At 36.8% G+C, this 21,082-nt stretch overlaps 1 protein-coding gene across 1 annotated transcript in view; it reads right to left on the bottom strand.

Annotated features, from left to right (window-relative positions):
* Positions 1-15,580, bottom strand: part of FAM83B (family with sequence similarity 83 member B) — a 92,581-nt gene extending 77,001 nt beyond the window's left edge. Inside the window, exon 1 of the mRNA XM_004386820.3 lies at positions 15,077-15,580. Within this exon, the coding sequence (XP_004386877.2) occupies positions 15,077-15,532 (456 nt within the window). The 5' untranslated portion in view covers positions 15,533-15,580. The remainder of the gene's footprint in view (positions 1-15,076) is intronic.
* Positions 15,581-21,082: the final 5,502 nt, after the last annotated feature.

Raw genomic sequence — 21,082 nt, 5'->3', positions numbered from 1 at the left:
AGGGAGGATGAGGGTTATTTACTAACTAGATAGTAGATAAGAATTATCTTAGGTGAAGGGAAGGACAGCACACACTACAGGGGAAGTCAGCACAACTGGAGTAAATGAAAGCAAAGAAGTTTCCTAAATACAATCAAACACTTTGAGGGACTGAGTAGCAGGGGTAGGGGCCTGGGTACCATGCTTTCAGGGGACATCTAGGTTAGCTGGCATAACAAAGCTTATTAAGAAAATGTTCTGCATCCTACTTTGGTGAGTGGCGTCTGGGGTCTTAAAAGGTTGCAAGCAGCCATCTAAGACACATCAGTTGGTCCCAACCACCTGGAGTAAAGGAGAATGAAGAACATAAAAGATACAAGGAAAGTATTAGCCAAGAGACAGACAGGGCCACATAAACCAGAGACCTCAGCCTGAGTCCAGAAGAACTACATGGTGCCCGGGTACCACCAATGACCACCCTGACAGGGAACACAACAGAGAGTCCCGGATGGAGCAGGAGAAAGGTGGGGTGCAGAGTTCAAATTCTAGTAAGAAGACCAGACTTAATGGTCTGAGACTGTAGCAACCCCAGAAAGCATGGCCCCTGGATTCTCTATCAGCCCAGAACTAAAACAATTTCTAAGGCCAACTCTTCAGACAGGGATTGGACTGCATTGTGGGACATAAAGTGGTACTCATGAGGAGTGTGCCTCTTAGCTCAAGTAGATACAAGAGACTAAACAGGCAGCTTCTGTCCAGAGGTGAGATGGGACCGCAGAGAGGGTTAGGAGCTGGCTGAATGGACATGAGGAATCAGGGCTGGAAAGGAGGAGTGTGCTGTCACGGTATGGGGAGAGCAATTAGAGTCATATAACAATGTATGTATAAACTTTTGTATGGGAAAAAATTTTTAAAAAGATCAAAAGAGAAAAGTTACATATAAAAAAATTATTACTAATAAATTATCATATATGACTTCATGATGTTTGTGATGCCATTGAAAAAATACAGAGTTAATTTTATAAGGCCTTAATACCAGGAACCTTTAAACATTATTAAAGTCTCCCTAGAGTTAAACTTTTATAAATGATTATCAAGGATTTACAGGTCTCTAAGATCTTAATAATAAGAAACTGAAACGTCTGTGCATATATTCATATGCATACATGAACATCTTCCTTTATTTACGGAGGATATCTATACTTACTCCTTAACCAGAGTGCAATGGTTAAGCGCTTGGAAGGTCGGTGGTTTGAACCATCCAGCCACTCCGCAGAAAAAAGATGTGGCAGTCTGCTTCCGTAAAGATTTACAGCCTTGCAAACCCTATGAGGCAGTTCTACTCTGTCCTATAGAGTCGCTATAAGTCTGAATCCAATCGATGGCCGTGCGTATATTTACATATATCCTTACATGAATACTATTTTTAAGTACAGGCAGTCCCCAGGTTATAAACTTCCAACTTATGGACAACTCATAGCTGCGCTTTAATGTTATGTAAATGTTCCCTCACGTTGAAAATGACTGAACCAACCACTACTCCACAACAAATTCTTCATCACAATCACCTTCACTTGCTGCACGTGCAGCTTTTAAATCATTTAAAAGGCTTTTCTTGCACTAAAGTAAGGCTAAATAAGAACTGTATGCACCTGTTCTGACTTACCTACAGTAGTAGCACAGTGGTTAAGAGCTCAGCTGCTACCCAAAAGATCGGCTGTTCGAATCCACCAGCTGCTCCTTGGAAACCCTATGGGGAAGTTATACTCTGTCCTATAGGGTCTCTATCAGTTGGAATTGACTTGAAGGCAATGGGTTTTAGGAACGGACTTCGTTCATAACCTGGGGACTGCCCATAGTATTATTTGAAATACAAGTATTCACCATACATAGCATTTATAGACAAAACTTCATTGAGATTATGATTGAAATAATGAGTTTTATGACATCTACTGCAGGGAAAAATACTGGAAAAGTAAGACGGGAAAGAAAAATAAAATACAGGGTAGTTTCCATCCATAAATATGTTAGAAGAGCTCAAGACAAGAGTAAAATTAAAATGGTGCTTAGTTGATTTACTAAATAATGAACATGTATATTTTAGTACAGAGCCCTGGAGGTGCAGTGGTTAAGAGCTCAGCTGCTAACTGAAAAGTCAGCAGTTCAAATCCACCAGCTGCTCTTTGGAAACCCTATGGGGCAGTTCTACTCTGTCCTATAGGGTCGCTATGAGTCGGAATCAACTCAATGACAACGGGCTTTATATTTTAGTACATAAAATTAATTTTCAACAATATTCTTTTTTTCTAAAATTCCTATGGGATACATAGGATTGGGAATAGTCAAGGCAACAGTGAAGAAGAGTAAAGCTGGACGACTTACACAAAGATATAAAGACATTATGAAGCTGTAATAATACATTGTGGTATTGGAACAAGAATAGACAAATGGATCAACTGAAAGAATAGAGTCCAGAAACATACCCATATATAAGTGGTTACCTGGGGTATGATAACAGTGGCACTGCCATGTAATGGGGAAGGGATGATCTTTTCAATAAAAGGTGCTGGGGCAACTGGCTATCCATATGAAAAAGAGAAAAACAGACCCTGACCTCACATCACACACATAAATGAATACCAAATGGATTTGTAAATCCAAATATGAAAAATAAAACAGAACTTCTAGAAGCTACTAAAAGAGAGTGTCTTTTTCATCTTGGGGTAGGGCAAAGATTTCTTATATAAGTAGTTTAAACCTTAAACTTAAGTTTAAACCTTAAACCTTAAAAGAAAAGACTAACAAATCGGGCTACATTAAAATTAAGAACTTTTTATTCATCAATAAACATTAAAAGAATGACATAGTAAGCCATAGAAGATATTTGCAATACATGTAACTGGCAAAAAATTCATATACAGTGTAAAGAATCCTTACAAATCAATAAGAAAAAGACAAACAACCTAGTAAAAAAAAAGAGCACTTCACCAAAGAAAATGTCCAGTAAGGAATCACAGGTAATCTGACAGAATGGAGAACATATGACATATGTCCCATCTAATAATCAAACGGTGAAGGAGAACAGTATAAAGGTAGCAGTGGTATAGAGGGCAACTAATCAAAGTATAGCAAAGGAACTGATCAAAGCTTTCCCAAATAAAGTATAATTTAACATAAGTTTTAAAAGATAAGTGAGAGACAAAAAAGATGGGAAAAGTTGCTCCAAGCAGAGAAATGATAATGAACAAAAGAAAGAAGGCCCAGGCCCCAAGTTGGGAAATTCAGTAGCTCTGAAGTGTAAGGTGAGCGGAAGGAGGTACAAGGAGAGAAAGCACAAAGGTAAGGAGGGCTCTCAGCATGAACAGTCTCATTTATGCCACGCTTATGAGTTGGTTTTCGTCTGGCAGATAACCAGGAAGCAAATGTAATAATACCTACACTAAAGGGTTGTTGAGAATTCAGGTGGTTTGCACAATGCCTGCATGGAGTGGTCTATCAGAGGTACATACTGCAATGGATAAAAGCCAGGCTCTGTCTGAGCCCACCGCCTAGGCTCAAGCACCAGCTCTAACATTTCCTATTGCTAAACACTAGGGCAAATTACTTAATCTCTTTGTTCTTCACCTGTAAAAGTGGGTAATAATGATATCTATTTTAGAGTTGTTGTAAAGATAAATGTGTTAATACGTATAAAGTGCCTAGAACAACGCCTCGCACATAATACTTAATAAACATTAGCTATTCTTAATGTCATTAACAAATGTAGTTCTCCTTCCCAGTAGAGAAGCAACATGATCTAAAAGAATCTTGGAATGGAAGTCAAGAGGTCTGAATACTGTCAGTCCTCATGGTTACCAACAAGTAGAGTAACTATGAACACATCTGTTCACCTCTCTCACTTTCCCTCTGCCCATTTGTAAAGAGGCCACATGGCCACAAATCTCAGATTCTTGTTTTCAATAACTGTTTCAGAATTTCAGCAGGCTCAAATATGACACTACAACTCACATACTGATTTATTTTCATGGTTATGGGTTCTCCAGTAGCACTGGATTGATATTTAGCCAAGAGGCAATTCCTTTGCCTCTCACAGTTATTTACTTGTTTGAAATGTTTCCTGTGTTTGAATTCATGGAGGAAAAATTGAAATGTGATTATTTATAGGAAATTAATACAGCCAAAGGAAAGTTTTGATCTGTGGAAAAAAAAAAAAAAAAGCAAGCTTAATTGATTTTTCTGCATTTAAATCTTCAAGAATCAACTAACTCTTGAGTGGCTAACGATTATACAAAAACAGTTAAGAAGTTTTCTTCATTTCTAAAGGAATAAGGGGTTGAGGATAAATAGGGAACGGGTGGAGACAGTGGTGGGAGAGATCTGTCCTGGGGAGGAGAAGGATGTTACCACTAATACTGTTTACAAATGCCAGCACAAGCTGTAATAAAAAGTAGACTGACTTTTAGTCAGTCTTATTATTGTTCTTAAATTCCCTACAAACAATGAACTTCCTTATTACCTGCTCCCAGGGCAGGCAGCTCTCACTGTCCTCTGTTTTATTACACCATTGCATAGCAGTATAAGAAATCAATTATTTTATTATGGGGAAAAATCCTAAGTGAAAAAACAAAAACAAAACAGCAGGTAAATGTTTATACATAATATGATCTCAGTTATAATACATATGAACATTCTGTTTCAAAGATCTATATTAGGTATTGGGGGCTGCGGAGTTGATTTCATCTCACAGTGACCCCATGTGACAGAGTAGAACTTCCCCACAGGGCTTTCTAGGTTGTAATCTTTATGGGAGCAGATCACCAGGGGCAGCTATGAGTAGAAATTGAGTCCACGGCACCTAACAACAGCATATTAGGTATTAAAATATACACACACACACTTGAATGCACACATACCTCTCTATCCATCTCTTTATCTAACCCATTGCTGTTGCCATCAAGTCGATTCCAACACATAGCAACCCTATAGGTCAGAGTACAACTGCCCCCACAGGTTTTCCAAGGCTATAATCTTTATTAGCCTGCTGTTGAATACTATCTCAAATATAAGTTACAAACCTTTTTTATTTTTTCCTCTATGTTTTAACCAACCCAAACAAATCTGATGTTAGAATGTCCAAGATCAGATCTGATGACATCACTGTCCTACTCAAAAACATTTCATGACTTCCCACTGTCCATATACACAAAGTTGGATTAAAAGATCACCACAATTTGGCCTCAATTTACCTCTTTTGACAATCCCTGCCTTTCCTTTGTCCACTCCACTCTACTTTTTCCAAATTCCCTGTTGCTTGAAAACACCAAGATCTCTACCATAAACCTCCTACTCATCAAAATGAATAGAAAATGGCCCATAAGAAAGGGCCTATGTGACACTTTCCCAATTTTTTACTCTGTATCTTTCAATCACCTGACTCAGCCTACAGGAGTTGCTTAATAACTGCTGGTGAAATTTGTATGAAAAGACTAAGTGTTGGGAGGTTCCGTTTCTCAGCATAGTACATAATGAGCTCCTATTTTTTTTAGGTCCTGGGTCAGCATCCAGTCTGTCTTGCTCTTAACTCACACTCCCTATTAACCAACTCCTTTGCATTTTAATCTTATCCAAGTAAAATTCAAACTCTGTCCCTTACCTAGGCCTCAGTGTCAGGACTGATTAAGTCCAGTCACTATGTGTCTATGTTCTAATATGAACCATAATTTCTATATCAGATCTGAAGCCTAGGTGTCCATGGCTTGGGTTATGTGGCTCATCCTTTTCAAGGCTGTGGTAAAAATGGTAACTTGAAGGACGCTATAGCCCGGTCTCTCTGTGCCTGCTTCCTTGTCACAATTGTCTGATGTCTCTGGTGCCAACGTCAAATGAAGCTATCACTCCAATTGCTCAGGTCAAATTTTGGGGTCCTCTTTTATCCCTAAACTTACTTCACAGCCCGCATTTCACTATTTTCAAAATATATTCGAAATCTAACCAATACACCTATTGCCCTAATCTAAGATACCATTATCTTTCCCTTCAATTATTTTAATAGCCACTTATCTGCCCATTCTTATGCTCCAAACTCAATTTTCAATACTGCAGCCAGAGGTATCATTTTTTGTTGTTGTTTGTTGTTGTTAGGCGCCATTGAGTCAATTTCGACTCATAGCTCCCCTATGTGAAAGAGGAGAATTGCCTCACAGGATTTTCTAGTCTATAATCTTTATGGGAACAAATTGCCAGGTCTTTCTCCTGCAGAGCTGATGAGTGGGTTTGAACCACCAACCTTTCAGTTAGCAGGATAGCATGTTTATATTTGATGTCTCCTTGGCTTAAAATTCTTCACTGACTCCCCATCTTACACAGAGCATAAGCCAAGATCCTTACGTTGGTCCATGAGGCCCTCTACAATCTGGCCTCCATTTAACTTCTCTGAATTCACCTACCTGTCTCTCCTTTGCTCTTTTGGGTCCAGCAACTGCCTTCCTTGTTATTCCTCTAACAAACTGGAAGCCATGTTCCTACCCTAAAGCACTTTTTCTGTCTAGTCTGCTCCACCCTCTAATATCGGCAAGGCTCATCCATTCTTTCCTAAGCTCAAGAGTCATTTAAAAACTGCATGCTCCCAATTTCTCTTTCACAATCACATTTATGTTTTTCCCCATAGCACTTCTCATTTATTATGCTTATTATCTATTTCACCCCTTTTGTAAGCTCCATTCAAGGACAGAGTTTCTCTGGTACTTTATTCTCTTAGAAATCACAACAGTATGTGATGTACACTACGCACTCAATAAACGTGTGTGGCATGAATGAATGGGCTGCCAAACGTTTAACTTGTATGGTTGGCCGGAGACTGAATGATCTCCCTAGCAGTAGAACCCAGTAGAGGCCAAAGAGTAACTTCAATACCTGGCTGCTCCTTTATTGCGTCTGAATTCCCCCTATACTTGAACTCAGAGAATCCATTTCCTGGTCTGTATTCTAGGTAGTATACCTAATTTGCTTATCATAATCTTCTGTCAATGCCAGGTGAGTTACTTCTGACTTTTAATAACAATCCCATGATGGCCTTATACCTGGCCCATTTAAAAACCAATGCTTCCACTTCCCCACCAACTGGTCTCAATCCTAGACTCTTGGAATCAGATCTCCTAATAACTCCATTTAGGAATGTGCAGTTATTACTATTTCCTATTATGATCACCTTGGTTTCACTCTGCTCCATTACCACTGACTAGAGTCATACCTATCACAAGAAAGCAGTAAAATATGGCTGATAAAAGTACATATTTCGTAGGGTTGTTGTGAAGGTTAATTTAATGTAATGCATGTACAATGCTTAGCACAGTGCCTGACACATAAGTGCTAAATATATATTACCTGCTCCTATTACTAGATTACATAACATAAATCCATTACTCAAGTCAGATGCCAGTTTAATTCCTGATGATAAAAGCCAACCAATTTTTTCAAAATAATTTGAAGAGTGTCAATACAAAATTTAAGACTGGAGATACAGTCCTCAACATCTCAAAAAGCTCTCATGGCAAATCTCCATTTCTTCTTACATTTTACTGGGGAGAGACAAGTAAAGAAAAAGTAATATCTCCCTATTCTCATCGACGTTGACTTTTGATGTCTCAATGTGTACATAAGGTCCTACACTTATCATCTCATTTAGCTACCAGCAATTTTTTATTTGATATTTCAAATGACTGCCTATAGTTTGGTCATGCTATCTTCTTTTTGCCATGCTCCTTTCACTCCCTGTTGGAATACCACTCTACATTCTTCTTCATCAAGTTATTTTTTTTGCCCTGGCCCCAAAGGCATTTAAGTTTATAAGACTGCTAAATTCCATCTCTATGGAATACAGGTGTTATTAAGGCATTCTGCTACAAACTTGATAACTCAGGATTTTAGGATGATAATGTTTTATGATGATAATTAGCTTTGCCATTCCAACAAACTACTGAAGGTGTCTCCCTAGGAAAGATATTTCACATTTCAATAAGTAATTAAATAAGTATTTGGTTTCTATTTTAATCCTGGGGCAGGAAGAAAAATGAGTAAATATAAATGATTATAAAAATAAGCATGCTACTTCAGAGGTCCCAGGATATACAGGGCTAAATTTTGCGTTATGGACTGAATTGTGTCCCCCCAAAATGTGTGTCAACCTGGCTAGGCCATGATTCCCAGTATTGTGTGATTGTCCACCATTTTGTCATCTGATATGATTTTCCCATATGTTGTAAATCCTACCTCTATGACGTTAATGAGGCAGGATTAGAACAGTTATGTTAATTAGGCAGGACTCAATCTATAAGATTAGGTTGTATCTTGAGTCAATCTCTTTTGAGATATAAAAGAGAGATGCGAGCAGGGAGACAGGGAGACCTCATACCAGCAAGAAAGTAGTGCCAGGAGCAAAGTGCGTCTTTTGGACCTGGGGTCCCTGCACTGAGAAGCTCCTAGACCAGGGGAAGACTGATGACAAGGACTTTCCTCGAGCCCCGACAGAGAGCGCTAGCCTTCCCCTGGATCTGGTGCCCTGAATTTGGACTTCTAGCCTACTAGACTGTGAGAAAATAAATTTCTCTTTATTAAAGCCATCCACCTGCGGAATTTCTGTTGTAGCAGCACTAGATAACTAAGACATTTTGTAATGCAGTCAGTAACAATTCCTCAAAGTTCAATAGAAAGACTGCACACACCCCATGCAGTTCCTACAGGAATTGTCTCTGACAGCTTATTTTGAAAAAATAGAATTTAAGAGTATCAAGAGTGAAGAAAATGGTCTTAAGAACTTTTCCCTTAATCAGATAAATCATATGCACTCCAAAATAACTCAAATTTTAAAGTGTCTAACTATTAGTACAGATATAAGTTAATATTAGAAAGGCAAATTTTTTGATAAATTTATTTGCAAATATAAGCAATTCTAACTTTTCTTTTTAAACTCTTTTCCAAGTTGTCTATTTTCAAATGAAAATTGTTAAAAATAAAACTCATGGATGATCATCGAGTTTAACTGATAACACATTGTCTGGAAAAATATCTGAAATTCTTAAGTTACTGATAACTTTGGTGTGCGACAAAAGTTGGAGACCTTGTGTAACAATTTTTTCACACTCTCTAGATTTTTTTGCTTCAACAAAGAATAAAATTATTAAAAGCACAAGTTTTAAGCTATAAGGACTAAGTAGGATGTACCTGAAATAATATTCCTTATCACTTTTTAGATTATATCTGAAATACTGAGTAAGTAAAAATGCTTTATAAACTAAGAGTTACTTGAACCAAATTTCAACGCCAAGATGAAAGTTCTATAACGGATATAAACTTTCAAAATTTGCAAAATTTTATTGTTTCTTTTCATAAATACAAATCACTGGTGTAAAGTCTTTTAAAATCCAATAAAGTTATCTTTTTAAGTTCTAAATGGACTGAAATGACTAATTTTTTCTGCTGCTCTATACAACTGGCCCCCTTGCTTAGTTTTTTAGTGGACCTCTCTATCTTTTCAGATCTTCAGGTCCTTAGGTAAGAGAGTATACTTTAGCATTTTTTTCTGAAATACTTTAACAGTATTTTACAAAGGAGGATAACCTTTTTTTGCAAATCCTGAAATACACAACACGTATATCTAAGCTGTTTTCACAGCAGGTCTTATTTTCAAATAATTATGTTGAGTAAATACCCAGTGCAAAACTCTAATCAATAAAATTTGGGAAATGCTGTGTTGTTCTGCAACTAATGCAGTATACATAATCATTATGCTATTTCAGAAATACGCTTAAATCTTTTTAGGAATAGTCATTTCACAAACAGTTAATGATCCTACCTGGCATTCCTAGTAGGAGATTATCTTGCCAGACACTAAACTTGGTTAGAGGTTGCTCTCACTTTAAAAAAACAACTTCAAAATCATGCAAAAATATAAGACTGATACATTTTTTGACAAAATAAAGTTCTGGAATAATGCAAGAAGAGGAGGCACTGCAACACCACACCTCAGGTGCCAACTATATGACAGGCGACATGCTAGATATGTCAGCTATTTCATTCAGTTCTCACAAGGACCCTGTGGAGTATTAGCATCTCCATTTTACAAATGGATAAAAATAAAGCTCAGAGAGGTTGTATTTGTAATGTCCAATACAAATAGCTGGGATTCAACCCAGCCCTGACTGATGCCAAGATTCAGAGGTTTCACACTATTCCATGATGTCTCTTTTAAAAAGAGCATTACTTGAATTTGGACAACAAAAATAAGAAGGGTACAGCTTTTTGCCCTTAAAAGTTATCAAGTCAGTCAAGGAAGCTGGAAACTCTTACCTTGCAATAAGGTTAGAGTCCCTATATAGTACCTCTTTTTTCTCACTTAAGTAACTGTGTTAACATATGCTGAATATCATCAGGGTTATTGATAGTAGGTGGTAGGTGAACTACCTGAGAGGAATGTGTTATCTCAGGAGTTTGGCATAGAAAAGTATTGTCCTTCAGACATAGCAATAGTTGGCATCTGACAAGATATCTGTCTCTCCTTCTTTCCCTCCCTCTCTCTCCCTCTCTCCTTTCCTGCCTTCAATCCCTTCTTCTCTTCCGCTCTCTTTCTCATGTAAGTTTAAACATAAATATATATTAGCATATAGTGCATATTATTCAGAGAAGAAATGTTCAACTTAATGTCACAGGACAGGAATGTCATTAAATCTGACCAAGCAAAAGATAATTCCTGGAAGAAACTAATCTTGACTTGAATTCAAAGAATGAAAGTATTCACACTGAGAGTTGGGATACGGATGGGGCAAAGAGGAAATTTGTAATAAAAACTGGAAACACTGGAAGGGAGATGATTGTAGCCTAAAACAGGTACTGATAAATACGTACATGTTGCTAAGATAGACAGGACTTGGTTGTAAAGTGATGCTGACTGCAGTGATACACTGTCCCAGAAAGTTATTTATTTTATGGACAAATTCAGTAAGAAGTATAACATATTAAAATAATTCTGAGTTGGTAAACACTAGGAGATTTGGAAGGAGGCATTAGATTTAAAAACACTAAAAGGTTTTTGCTTCCTATCTTTCACTATATAGATAAGGATACCTAGGGAGGTGAAATGACTTGCTCAATACCCTAACTAGTGGTAGAGTCCTGGTCATGAAATCTCTAGTCTAGTACAGCTGGCTCCCAGAAAGAACCCCTGTCATCTGTTCACCTTTCCCTTCCTTTGTGGCTGTTGGGCAAACAGGTAGTTAATTGTTCTCTGTATTACTAACAACTCTCAACGCCATAACAGACACACCCAGGAACAGTGACTCAGGGAGCAATCAAGACCTGAACTTGGATGGTGCAGTGCAAGGCACCTCAGGAATTACTCTGTCCTAATTCGCACTAGACTTTTGCTTATGTATCTTCTTGATTCCATATTTCACAAGAGTAAGATTCACATCTCACCCAAGAAGCTAGCCTAGGAATATGTAACTGATGCAAATGGCATTCTGGTTAAGCATGTGCATGCTCACTATATTCAGAAGTTTTATCTCTGTGGATACCCACCACTAAGTAGCTGGAAGAAAAATTAATGAAAGATGAATTTTTAAAGCAATTAGCGAGAATGCTTTCATAAGAGGAGTTCACAATAATTAGGAATATATATATACATATATATGTCAACTTGGGAACACTTCTTGATAGACAAATAATTACCTGGGAAAAGTTTTGCTAGACACTATCAGACTTTATAAAGTTGAACCAAATGTAATTAATTGTCAACCACATAATGAAATTTAGAAAAAGAGCCAGTACATAAAAATAAGGCCCTTTTAGAGCACAATTAAGATGTTACCTGTACTTGGATTTCCCCAAAGGAACATTTTCAAACAAAACAAGTAAACATTAAAAAACAACAACAAAAAACCTTCTAAACAACTTCTAAGTGACCACTGGCAAAAATAAAATGAATAAATAAAAACAAATCTATAGATTTCTGAAATACTACAAAGATTATATTCTGCTTTAAAAAACAGAATGTTTCAAAGATTATATTACATAAGCTAGAAATAAGAGCATATACATTAATGATATTTGAATACAAAATATTTCCAGAAAGATTGATGAGGTAAACAGTATCATTTGTAATTGCTACCTCAAGGGAACAAAAGGTTTACTTTGTAGTTATGATCAGATTGCACCTGCTTGGATTTCTAAGCAGATTGCTTTTGGTTTCTTTTCATTATTTTAAGATTTTTCCATAGTATGGCACTTACGAATCAGAATCAACTTCATGGCAACGGGTTTTATGGCATTTATTTTCATAAGTGCCTTATCTCAATCACAAACAGAACAGTGAAAATAGATTTAAATTTTTCTCTGAGATATCTTCTTGGGTTATGCTTTGCTGGCTCCTAGCCCCACTTGTTTGGTTTCGTATCTCCATTGAGTTTTACAGTGTCAGTTACCAAAAGAATCTCCCTGAGAAATTTGGAGGCAAAAACTAAAAAGGATCATCCCCTTTATAATGCCATGACAATTCATTGAGAACTACCAATAAAGAGAATCTGTCCTCTGAAAATAGTTCAAAAACAGATCGTCTATCATGATGACTAATTGGCTTTTGTTAATTCTAAAACGTAATAAGAATCTGACTTACCTGCTGAATTAATGATAGCTATGAAAGCCATATGTAATCTTTTAAAATCAATGTATTTCATAAGATTTTCTTCATAATAATATTCTTCTCATTTTAAAAATTCTCACATAACCTTGTCCAGTTATGGACTACATAATCTTATTGATAAAAATTGGGGTCGGTAACTTTTTTCCAGACTAGTCAATCCTTCAAAAATTTTTCAATTGATGTAGTGGCATAGGAAAAACACTGGAGAAACATGCATTACATAATATATAGCCAATTTGACTTCAATATTTATTGCATCTGGGTAAAAACCAGAACATCTCCAGTGCTTTTGTAAAAAAAAAAAACCAAAAAACTAAATTATCTGTTATGATTTATATTCCACTGTAATATACTCAATGTACAAGTTCCAAACAATTCTCTTGCTTTGAATTCAGCTTGGATATGTGTATACAAATTGAATAAAAGTAAAATAAGGTAAATTCTCTTTCCTATCTTTGATTTTGTAGAAGAGAAGCAGAACATTACATTACTGTTTTATAACATGGACTACAATTCCCTCAGTTTGCTAATGCAAGTGGGAGTTACCAGCAGACAATGGCCAAGCAGAGGATATTACTTTTAGCGGCTCATAAATATATAGCTGCCACATAAGAAAAAAAAAAAAATCAAAAACTCATGATCAATGTTAAGTTCTCACAATATCCCCTGAATTATACTATGCATCGTAGAAATGCAGTACCTCTAAGTAAACTAGCTATGGTCTACACTGGTAAATTCATTAACTAGTAAGTTGGCCATAAAAATAATCTTGTCACTTATGTATTTTCCAATTTTTAGTTAACACTATGGTTCAAAAGCATATATTCTCTCTAAACAGAAATTAGCAGTGTTAGCACTTGATATTTATTATTTTGTCTTTTACAAGGACTCACATATTCTTGACTTTTGTTCTTGAATTCTGCTATTTTACAAAACACAGCTGTATAATTTATTTACAGAACACAGGACAGTAGTTTTAAAAATACTCCTAGTTCAATTCATTCAATAAAAGTTTGAATACCTACCGTGTGCCTGGTTCTACAGCTAATTTTTAACAATTGTAATAGATAAGTACTTTCTTTGATGTACTCATGCTAAAGGAGTCAACATGGCTAAAACAGATTATTTAAACTCAGAAGGTTGGAGGAAAAATTACCTTATTTTTGCAAAGCCCACATTTGACACTGGCCTCAGAACATTGTGTCTCCCTAACATAATTGATAGGCTTTTAGGTGCCTGTCTTGAGAAACTACAACATCACTGCAGATTTCAAGAGTTTTATATTTCTGTACTTCATAAAAGCATGCTTTTCCAAGCATGTCTGTGTCTTGGTGACATGGAAGAAAGCAATGCCATGTATGTGTGCATCCTTCTGAGGTCCCTTTCACACCTAAATTTCTATATCCTATAGTATCTGCCCTGGTTGCACAGTGGTTAAGAGCTCGTCTGCTAACCAAAAGGTTGGCAGTTCGAATCCACCAGCCACTCCTTGGAAACTCTACGAGGCAGTTCTACTCTGTCCTATAGGGTTGTTATGAATCGGAATCAACTTGACAGCAATGGGTTTGGTTTTTTGTTTTTGTTTTTTTGTAGTATCTGCAATGAAGAAACAGGCACATTACAGTTAAAAAATCAAAACCTTTTGTCCATAATTTTAAAACTCTAGGTTGAGCTCAATAAACAGCTTGGGAAGTTCTGCTGTACTCTCCACAGTGCCTAGCATGGTGCAGAGTACACAGAAAACTCCCAGTAACTTTTAGTAGTTTATTACAAGAAAATTTCTGCAGCTTTATCTGAGCTTTAAAATAGAATTTCTGAGATTTATAAGCCTACAATAAATATTTGATAAAGAGCACCGAGGCCTTAAAATGCTAAGTACTTCAGGGCCTTACTTTAGAATTTTGCATTATAATGCCTCATTTTATAATGTTTCCATACAACTCAAGAACTAAAAAAGTAAACATATAGTTTATTTAATAGCATAAATCAGATCCAGAACAAGAATTATGACTCAGTCCTGTTGAGAACCAAGAGTTTCACCTGATCTACCAAAAAGATATTTCCTTTTACAGATTAAGAAAATTTAAGTGGTTTAGACTTATGATTGTGTGAAATCAGCTTATTCCCAGTCCACACACACCTTAGTCTTTGGGAGCAGGAAGTCTCTTGGGGGTATGTACATTATGAACAGAAAGAAATTTCCATCTTTAGCAGGGACCTAATGCCACTGTCTCAGATATATGCAAAATACAGGAAAGTATAACCTTCGTATAAATAAAGTGTATTTACTGAAAATAGGTATGGCCCATATATACAGATTCTTTGATTAGCACACGTCTGTTATACTATTCCTTGTACTTTTCTACATGTTTAAAACCTTTCATTTCAAAATAAAAATGTCATTACCTTTCTTGCTTCTTTTATCATCTTCCGAACAGTTTCCTTTATTGTAAGTAGGTGTACTCTTGGTGGGTTAAAAAGGAGGTCTATATGGGTGCCCCCTAAGAGTCCAGGCATCACATATGGCCAGCCCAAGTCAAGGTTTGGAGCTTCAACATCAGACTCAATGGGCCAGTACGTCCCGGAAGATGAGGTATCATCATAGGAATTATCAGTACCATGTGTTGTACTCTGAGCAACTTTCTTGACATTTTTCAGAATATAAATAATTTCTTCCTCAGCTAGAAATTCCGAAACTCGTTCCTTGGCAAGAAATTCTTGGTATGCTTCTAATCCGTGTTCAATCAGAGTATCAACAGCTACCCGATACCATTCCTTGTAGTGAGGCTCAATGTAGTTGTCTGATTTACACTCCTCATTCAATGAGGAAAGCATTGATGAGGTCTCCATGCTTGCAAGCATTTGACAAAAGCACGTTCAAATGTCCATTCATGCAGTGACGAGAGGTATCTGGTTGTTGGAAAAGAAGAAAATCAAGATCAGTTAGAATTCTGCAATCAAATACTTTATGATACATGCCAACTACTTATTTCTATTATTATCAATTCAAAACAATATACATTTCATAACAAAAATGACATTAATAGCACCACAATTCACATATCTATCACAGAAAAGCTAAACAAATTTCCTTTTACAGAATGCTGGCTGATTTTCCTTTCCCAGGTCTTTCTACTTTCAGCTTTTACCTAAGGCACCTTGCTTCTCTGACATCCAGAAAGCCCATCCTTCTCCACTTTAATCTGGGACTAAGTATGGTGGTATCCATTTCTATAAACCTTCTTGGTTTGGGTTTTAAATAATTTAAAAATAGAATTAGAATGTAATCAAAGCCTGGCCAGCCATTCATACGAGTCTTTACTGAGTACCTATACTGCACATAATAATATGGTAGATGAAATATAAATGCACACTTCAGCTGTCTTCCAGGAATTTATTAATTAGTTGAAGAGGCAAAATGCACACACAAAACAGTTAACACTTTGAACAGAGCAGTATATTGCTAAGGGCCAAAATAAGTAACGCCTTTATTCAGTGCCTTAATAATAAAAGCAAGTAAAGATCACTACAGAATAAATGAGTTACAGATAGCTCTGTAGAGGGTATGGGCCTCAGGTAAACACGGGGCAATGAGTAAGAATATGACCCGATGGTTAATATACAAGTTAATTGCTTTTTTATACGCCAGCAATGATCAGGTGGAAAGAATGAATACTGGCATACCACACAAGGGTGTTTTACAAGCAAAAGTACAGAACAGCAATGAGCTTGGTACATTCAGGAGTCAGCAGAAAACTTGATCTGTTGGACAGCAGGTTCCTTTTACTAAGATTAGGAGATAAAATTAAATAGACAAGCTGGAATCAGGCTTGAAGGGACACTGGATATTTTTGTGAAACAGCAAAAGTTACGTATAATGCAATTAGTCTGACAGCAGCAGGGGGTGAGGAGAGCCTTTGAGTGTTCAAACACTCAATAAACAAACGAAGAGAATATTCTAAAGACAGTTCATAGAAAGAACTCCTAAGATTTGGAGACACGACAGCATATATAGTGATGATTTAAGACTTCAAAGATAAATAAATTTTTGTTAGGAATTAAAATCTGCCTGTCTAAGCTCACCCTCAATCCCTCACAATGTCAACAAAATGTTACTCATTCAGTCATTCACTCACTTATCCACTGTGAGAGATACTCTACTGGACTTTATCTAAATCAGACAGGAAACAGTCCACTCTTTTGAAGTCATAATCTCCATTATGTGAATTCAAACAAAGTACAACTCTGTGATGTGCTATAAGCACTGGTAAAAGGCTGATTTGACCAAAAACATCTAAAACATCTTTGCTGGTTACCCTGTCCAATTGTTAAAATTTTCCACTTACGTCAGCCTTTAAGGTCTTGGACATCTGATATGGGAGAGAAACTCAGGAAGCCATTACCATTTATTGACTCCTTAGACCAAAGTATGTAATGAGAATCACTAGATAATCATAAAGAGCACCAAGTCTTAAAGGAATGGACATAGGACCAGTAAGTTTTGCTGGGGGACAAGGAGTCAAAAAGATTCAGCCTATTTTAGGGCAGAGCTCAGGAGCACAGAAAACAAAGGGCATCTTGCTTCACTATTTTAATGGAGACAAACGTAAGAATTTTGGGCTCAGAATTTTTACAGAGAAAGTCCAATAGTAGAGCAACGCTAAAGATTCAATCTAAGAATAAAAACAGAACATGTTCTTTTCTGTCTTCTGTAGAGCCCTCAGCTTGGGTCATAACTTGATCCAAGCTAGACAAAAAGAACTGTCCTTGGATACTAGTCTCCACTTTGCCTCATTTGAGTTCTGGAGCAGGAAGGCAGTGTGCCTACCTCAAATGCTATTATGGTGGAGCTTTGCAGAAGCATACTCTCACTCCTCCTTGGGCAGAAGGAAGAACACCAAGCTGATCTGCTAGTATAAAAGCTATGATATGGAGAAAGAAAAAAATTTTTTTTATTACTACCTAATAATATAAATTTAACCTATCGACATGCACAGGGGTACATGCTAAAATTTTCATAAATCTCTCAATCACTGTATAAATCTTCATCATCTTTGTGTATAACCACATTTCATTCCAGTTCAGTGGTTCTCAACAGGGGTGATTTGCCCCCCTCAGGGGATATTTGGCAATGTCTGGAGATAATTTTGATTGTCATGACAGGTGGGGAGGTATGCTTGTTGCTGCTGCTGTTAGTTGTCTTCAAGTCCGTATCTAATGTGTAAAGGCCAGAGATGCTGCTAAACATCTTACATTGCACAGGATAGCCTCTGACAACAAAGAATCATCTGACCCAAAACATCAATAGGGCTAAGGTTGAAAAATCTTCAAGTTGCTCACTTCATGTACCTGATATCATACTACCAATTAACAATCTTTTCAACACTTATTAAAGTTCTCTCTTGCACATAGCACTCATTTTTAAACAATGAAATAAAGCTTTCATTCACGTGATCAACGTCAACCCAGATGCTTAAACTATACTTCCCTCAGGTTTGGTGAGGTGTAGTTTTCATTAGATAATTCCAGCCCGTGAAAGTACAAGTACCCAGTGACAACATGAAAACTGCACCTATTATTTGTAATTATTAAAAAATGGTAGGTAACTACTGGTGTTCATAAAAACTCAAAGTTTTCTGAACACTTATTTCTTTACTTAATATTTTAAATTTAGCTATTGATTTCCTGTAACATGTGATGCTAAAAGCCTGTTATATAGTTGGTACTTAATGCATAAGTGTGTAAAAGATTATATTAACTTCTGAGCTTTATCTATTCAAATAATACTCTGCAACTGTAAAAAAAAACCATTTTTGAACTATGTACACAAGCTGAGAAATCATAAAGGAGATAACAAAAGAACTATGAAAGGAAAACGAAACCACAAGGACAAGATGGAAAGTTAATTAGGAAGAAAAAAATTGAAAATGAGAAAAACGTGAAGCACTATTAAAAAAACAAACAAACCCGTTACCGACTCGACCCTATAGGACAGAGTAGAATTGCCCCATAGGGTTTCCAAGGAGCGCCTGGTAGATTCGAACTGTCGACCTTTGGTTAGCAGCTGTAGCTCTTAACCAGTACATCACCAGGGTTTCCAGCGAAACACTGTAAGATTAATCAAATAGCAATGCAAGATACAATGCAGAAAACCACAGCATAAGAAAAATGCAACAACCATGAGCACTGCAGTGAAGATACTCTAAAAAGCAGCTAAGATAAGAAATAAATGCACTTGATATTGTCCTGCTGAAAAGGCTACAGTCTACCCACTGTCTGGAGATGTGCATTTATATAACAAGAGTTGTTTAAAAGGGATACTTGTGAAGGAAGGAGCCCTAGTGGCGCAGTGGTTAAGCATTAGGCTGCTAATAAAACAGTGGGCAGTTCAAATCCAACAGCCACTCCTTGGAAACCCTATGGGACAATTCTACTCTGTCCTATAGGGTCGCTATGGGTCGGAATCAACTCGATAGCAATGGGTTTGGTTTGGTCTTGGTTTTGTGAAGGAACCATCTACAAACAAATTTTAAGACAGAACAACAAGGTAATGGTGCTTATATAAACGAGTATTGCATAAAAGTGCCTATATTTAGTTATAGATTTAATAAAGCACTCTCAAGAATTCAATCACCGAACATTTGAAGCGCTTCATTTGAGGATAAAATTAATTGGGCATGACTTTATGTATATGAAAAGCGCATTATTTTATCAATAATCATTAACATCTCCTAGAAAGTATATTCTCTTCATACACAATGTAGAATTGATGAGGAAAGAAAAATAAAACCCTACCAAGATGTATAAGCTGGGCAGGCTACTAGGTCATCCAATATTTAGTGACACATTACAAAAAAATAGCTTTACAAAATATGTGATTCAAATTCACATCTCAAAAACATTACGAATTGCGTTCAGGTTTGAACTTCAGTATCATTTGTGGAAAGTGGAAATGCCCAGTGTTATATCTGTAAATAAAAAGGATATAAAAGTAGGCATAAAAAATAGATTTCAATTCATGGGCTACTCTGGAAAACAGTCAGTCCATTTCTTACAAAACTAAACCTGGATTACTATATGATGCAGCAACTGCACCTTGGGATTTATTCCAGACAAATGAAAACTTTTGTTCACACAAAAACCCGTATATGAATATTCGTATCAGCTTTATTTGTAATACCCTAAAACTGGAAAACAACCCATATGTCCTTCAAGAGGTGAGTATTATATAAACAATGGTGCATCGTACTATGTTCTGTCAAGTCTATTCTGACTCATGATGACCCCATGTGTGCAGAATAGAACTGTTCCAAAGGATTTTCAAGGCTGTGACCTTTTGGAAGCAGATGGTCAGGCCTGTCTTTCGAGGCACTTCTGTGTAGGTTCTAACCGTCAACCTTTCGGCTAGTAGTTAAGCACTTAACAGTGTGTGCCACCCAGGGACTCCTACACAGCCACAAAACAAACTATTCATAAATGCAACTACCTGGAAAAATTTCCAGAGAATTATGCTGAGTGGAAAAAAAAAAAATCAATCCCCAAAAGTTACATACTGCATGATTCCATTTATATAACATTCTTGAAATAACAAAATTCTAGAAATGGGAAACAGTTTAATAGTTGCCAGGGTTAGGAGTGGTGTGAAAGTGGGAGGACATAGCTGCTGCTATAAAAAGGCAACTAAAGGGATTCTTGTGGTGATGGAAAAGTCCTGTATCTCGACTGTATCAATGCCAATATACTGGTCGTGATAGTGTATTATACTTTTGCAAGATATTACATTGGAGGAAACTGGGTAAAGGGTACAAGGAATATCTCTCTATTATTTCTTCCAACTATAACTACCTCAAAATAAACAGTTTAATTATAAAATCATACTGATGAACAATTTCACATGCCTTGGATAGGAAAAAAAAATTGTATAGCATAGAGGATGTGCTGGTCTCTAGAGTGAGAATGCCAGGGTTCCAACCCTGGTTCCCCAAATATTGTGAAGATCTTGGACTAGTAACCTAATGTTCATACATCTCAGTTTCATCATGTGTAGAAAGGATAACAATAGTATTCACCTTACTGAGCCACTTTAAGGAATAAATGAGGTAATGCACATAATGGGCTTGGCTTTTAACATTATTTGTTGTTGCTAGGGGCCAGCCAGTAGGTTCCAACTCACAGCAACCCTATGTACAACAGAACGAAACTCTGCCCGGTCCTGCATCATCCTCACAATGGTTGCTATGTTTGAGACCATTGTTGCAGCCACTATGTCAAACCGTCTTGAGAGTCTGCCTCTTTTTCACTGATCCTCTACTTTACTAAGCACGATGCCCTTCTCCTGGGACTGGTCCCTCCTGATAACATGCCCAAAGTACATAAGACGAAGTATTGCCATCCTCCCTTCTAAGAAGCATT

This window comes from Trichechus manatus, unplaced genomic scaffold, assembly GCF_000243295.1.
Source record: "Trichechus manatus latirostris isolate Lorelei unplaced genomic scaffold, TriManLat1.0 scaffold00172, whole genome shotgun sequence".
NCBI classification, from domain to species: domain Eukaryota; kingdom Metazoa; phylum Chordata; class Mammalia; order Sirenia; family Trichechidae; genus Trichechus; species Trichechus manatus.
The sequence above is the reverse complement of the archived record's forward strand: the minus strand, read 5'-3'. Positions and strand labels throughout refer to the sequence as shown.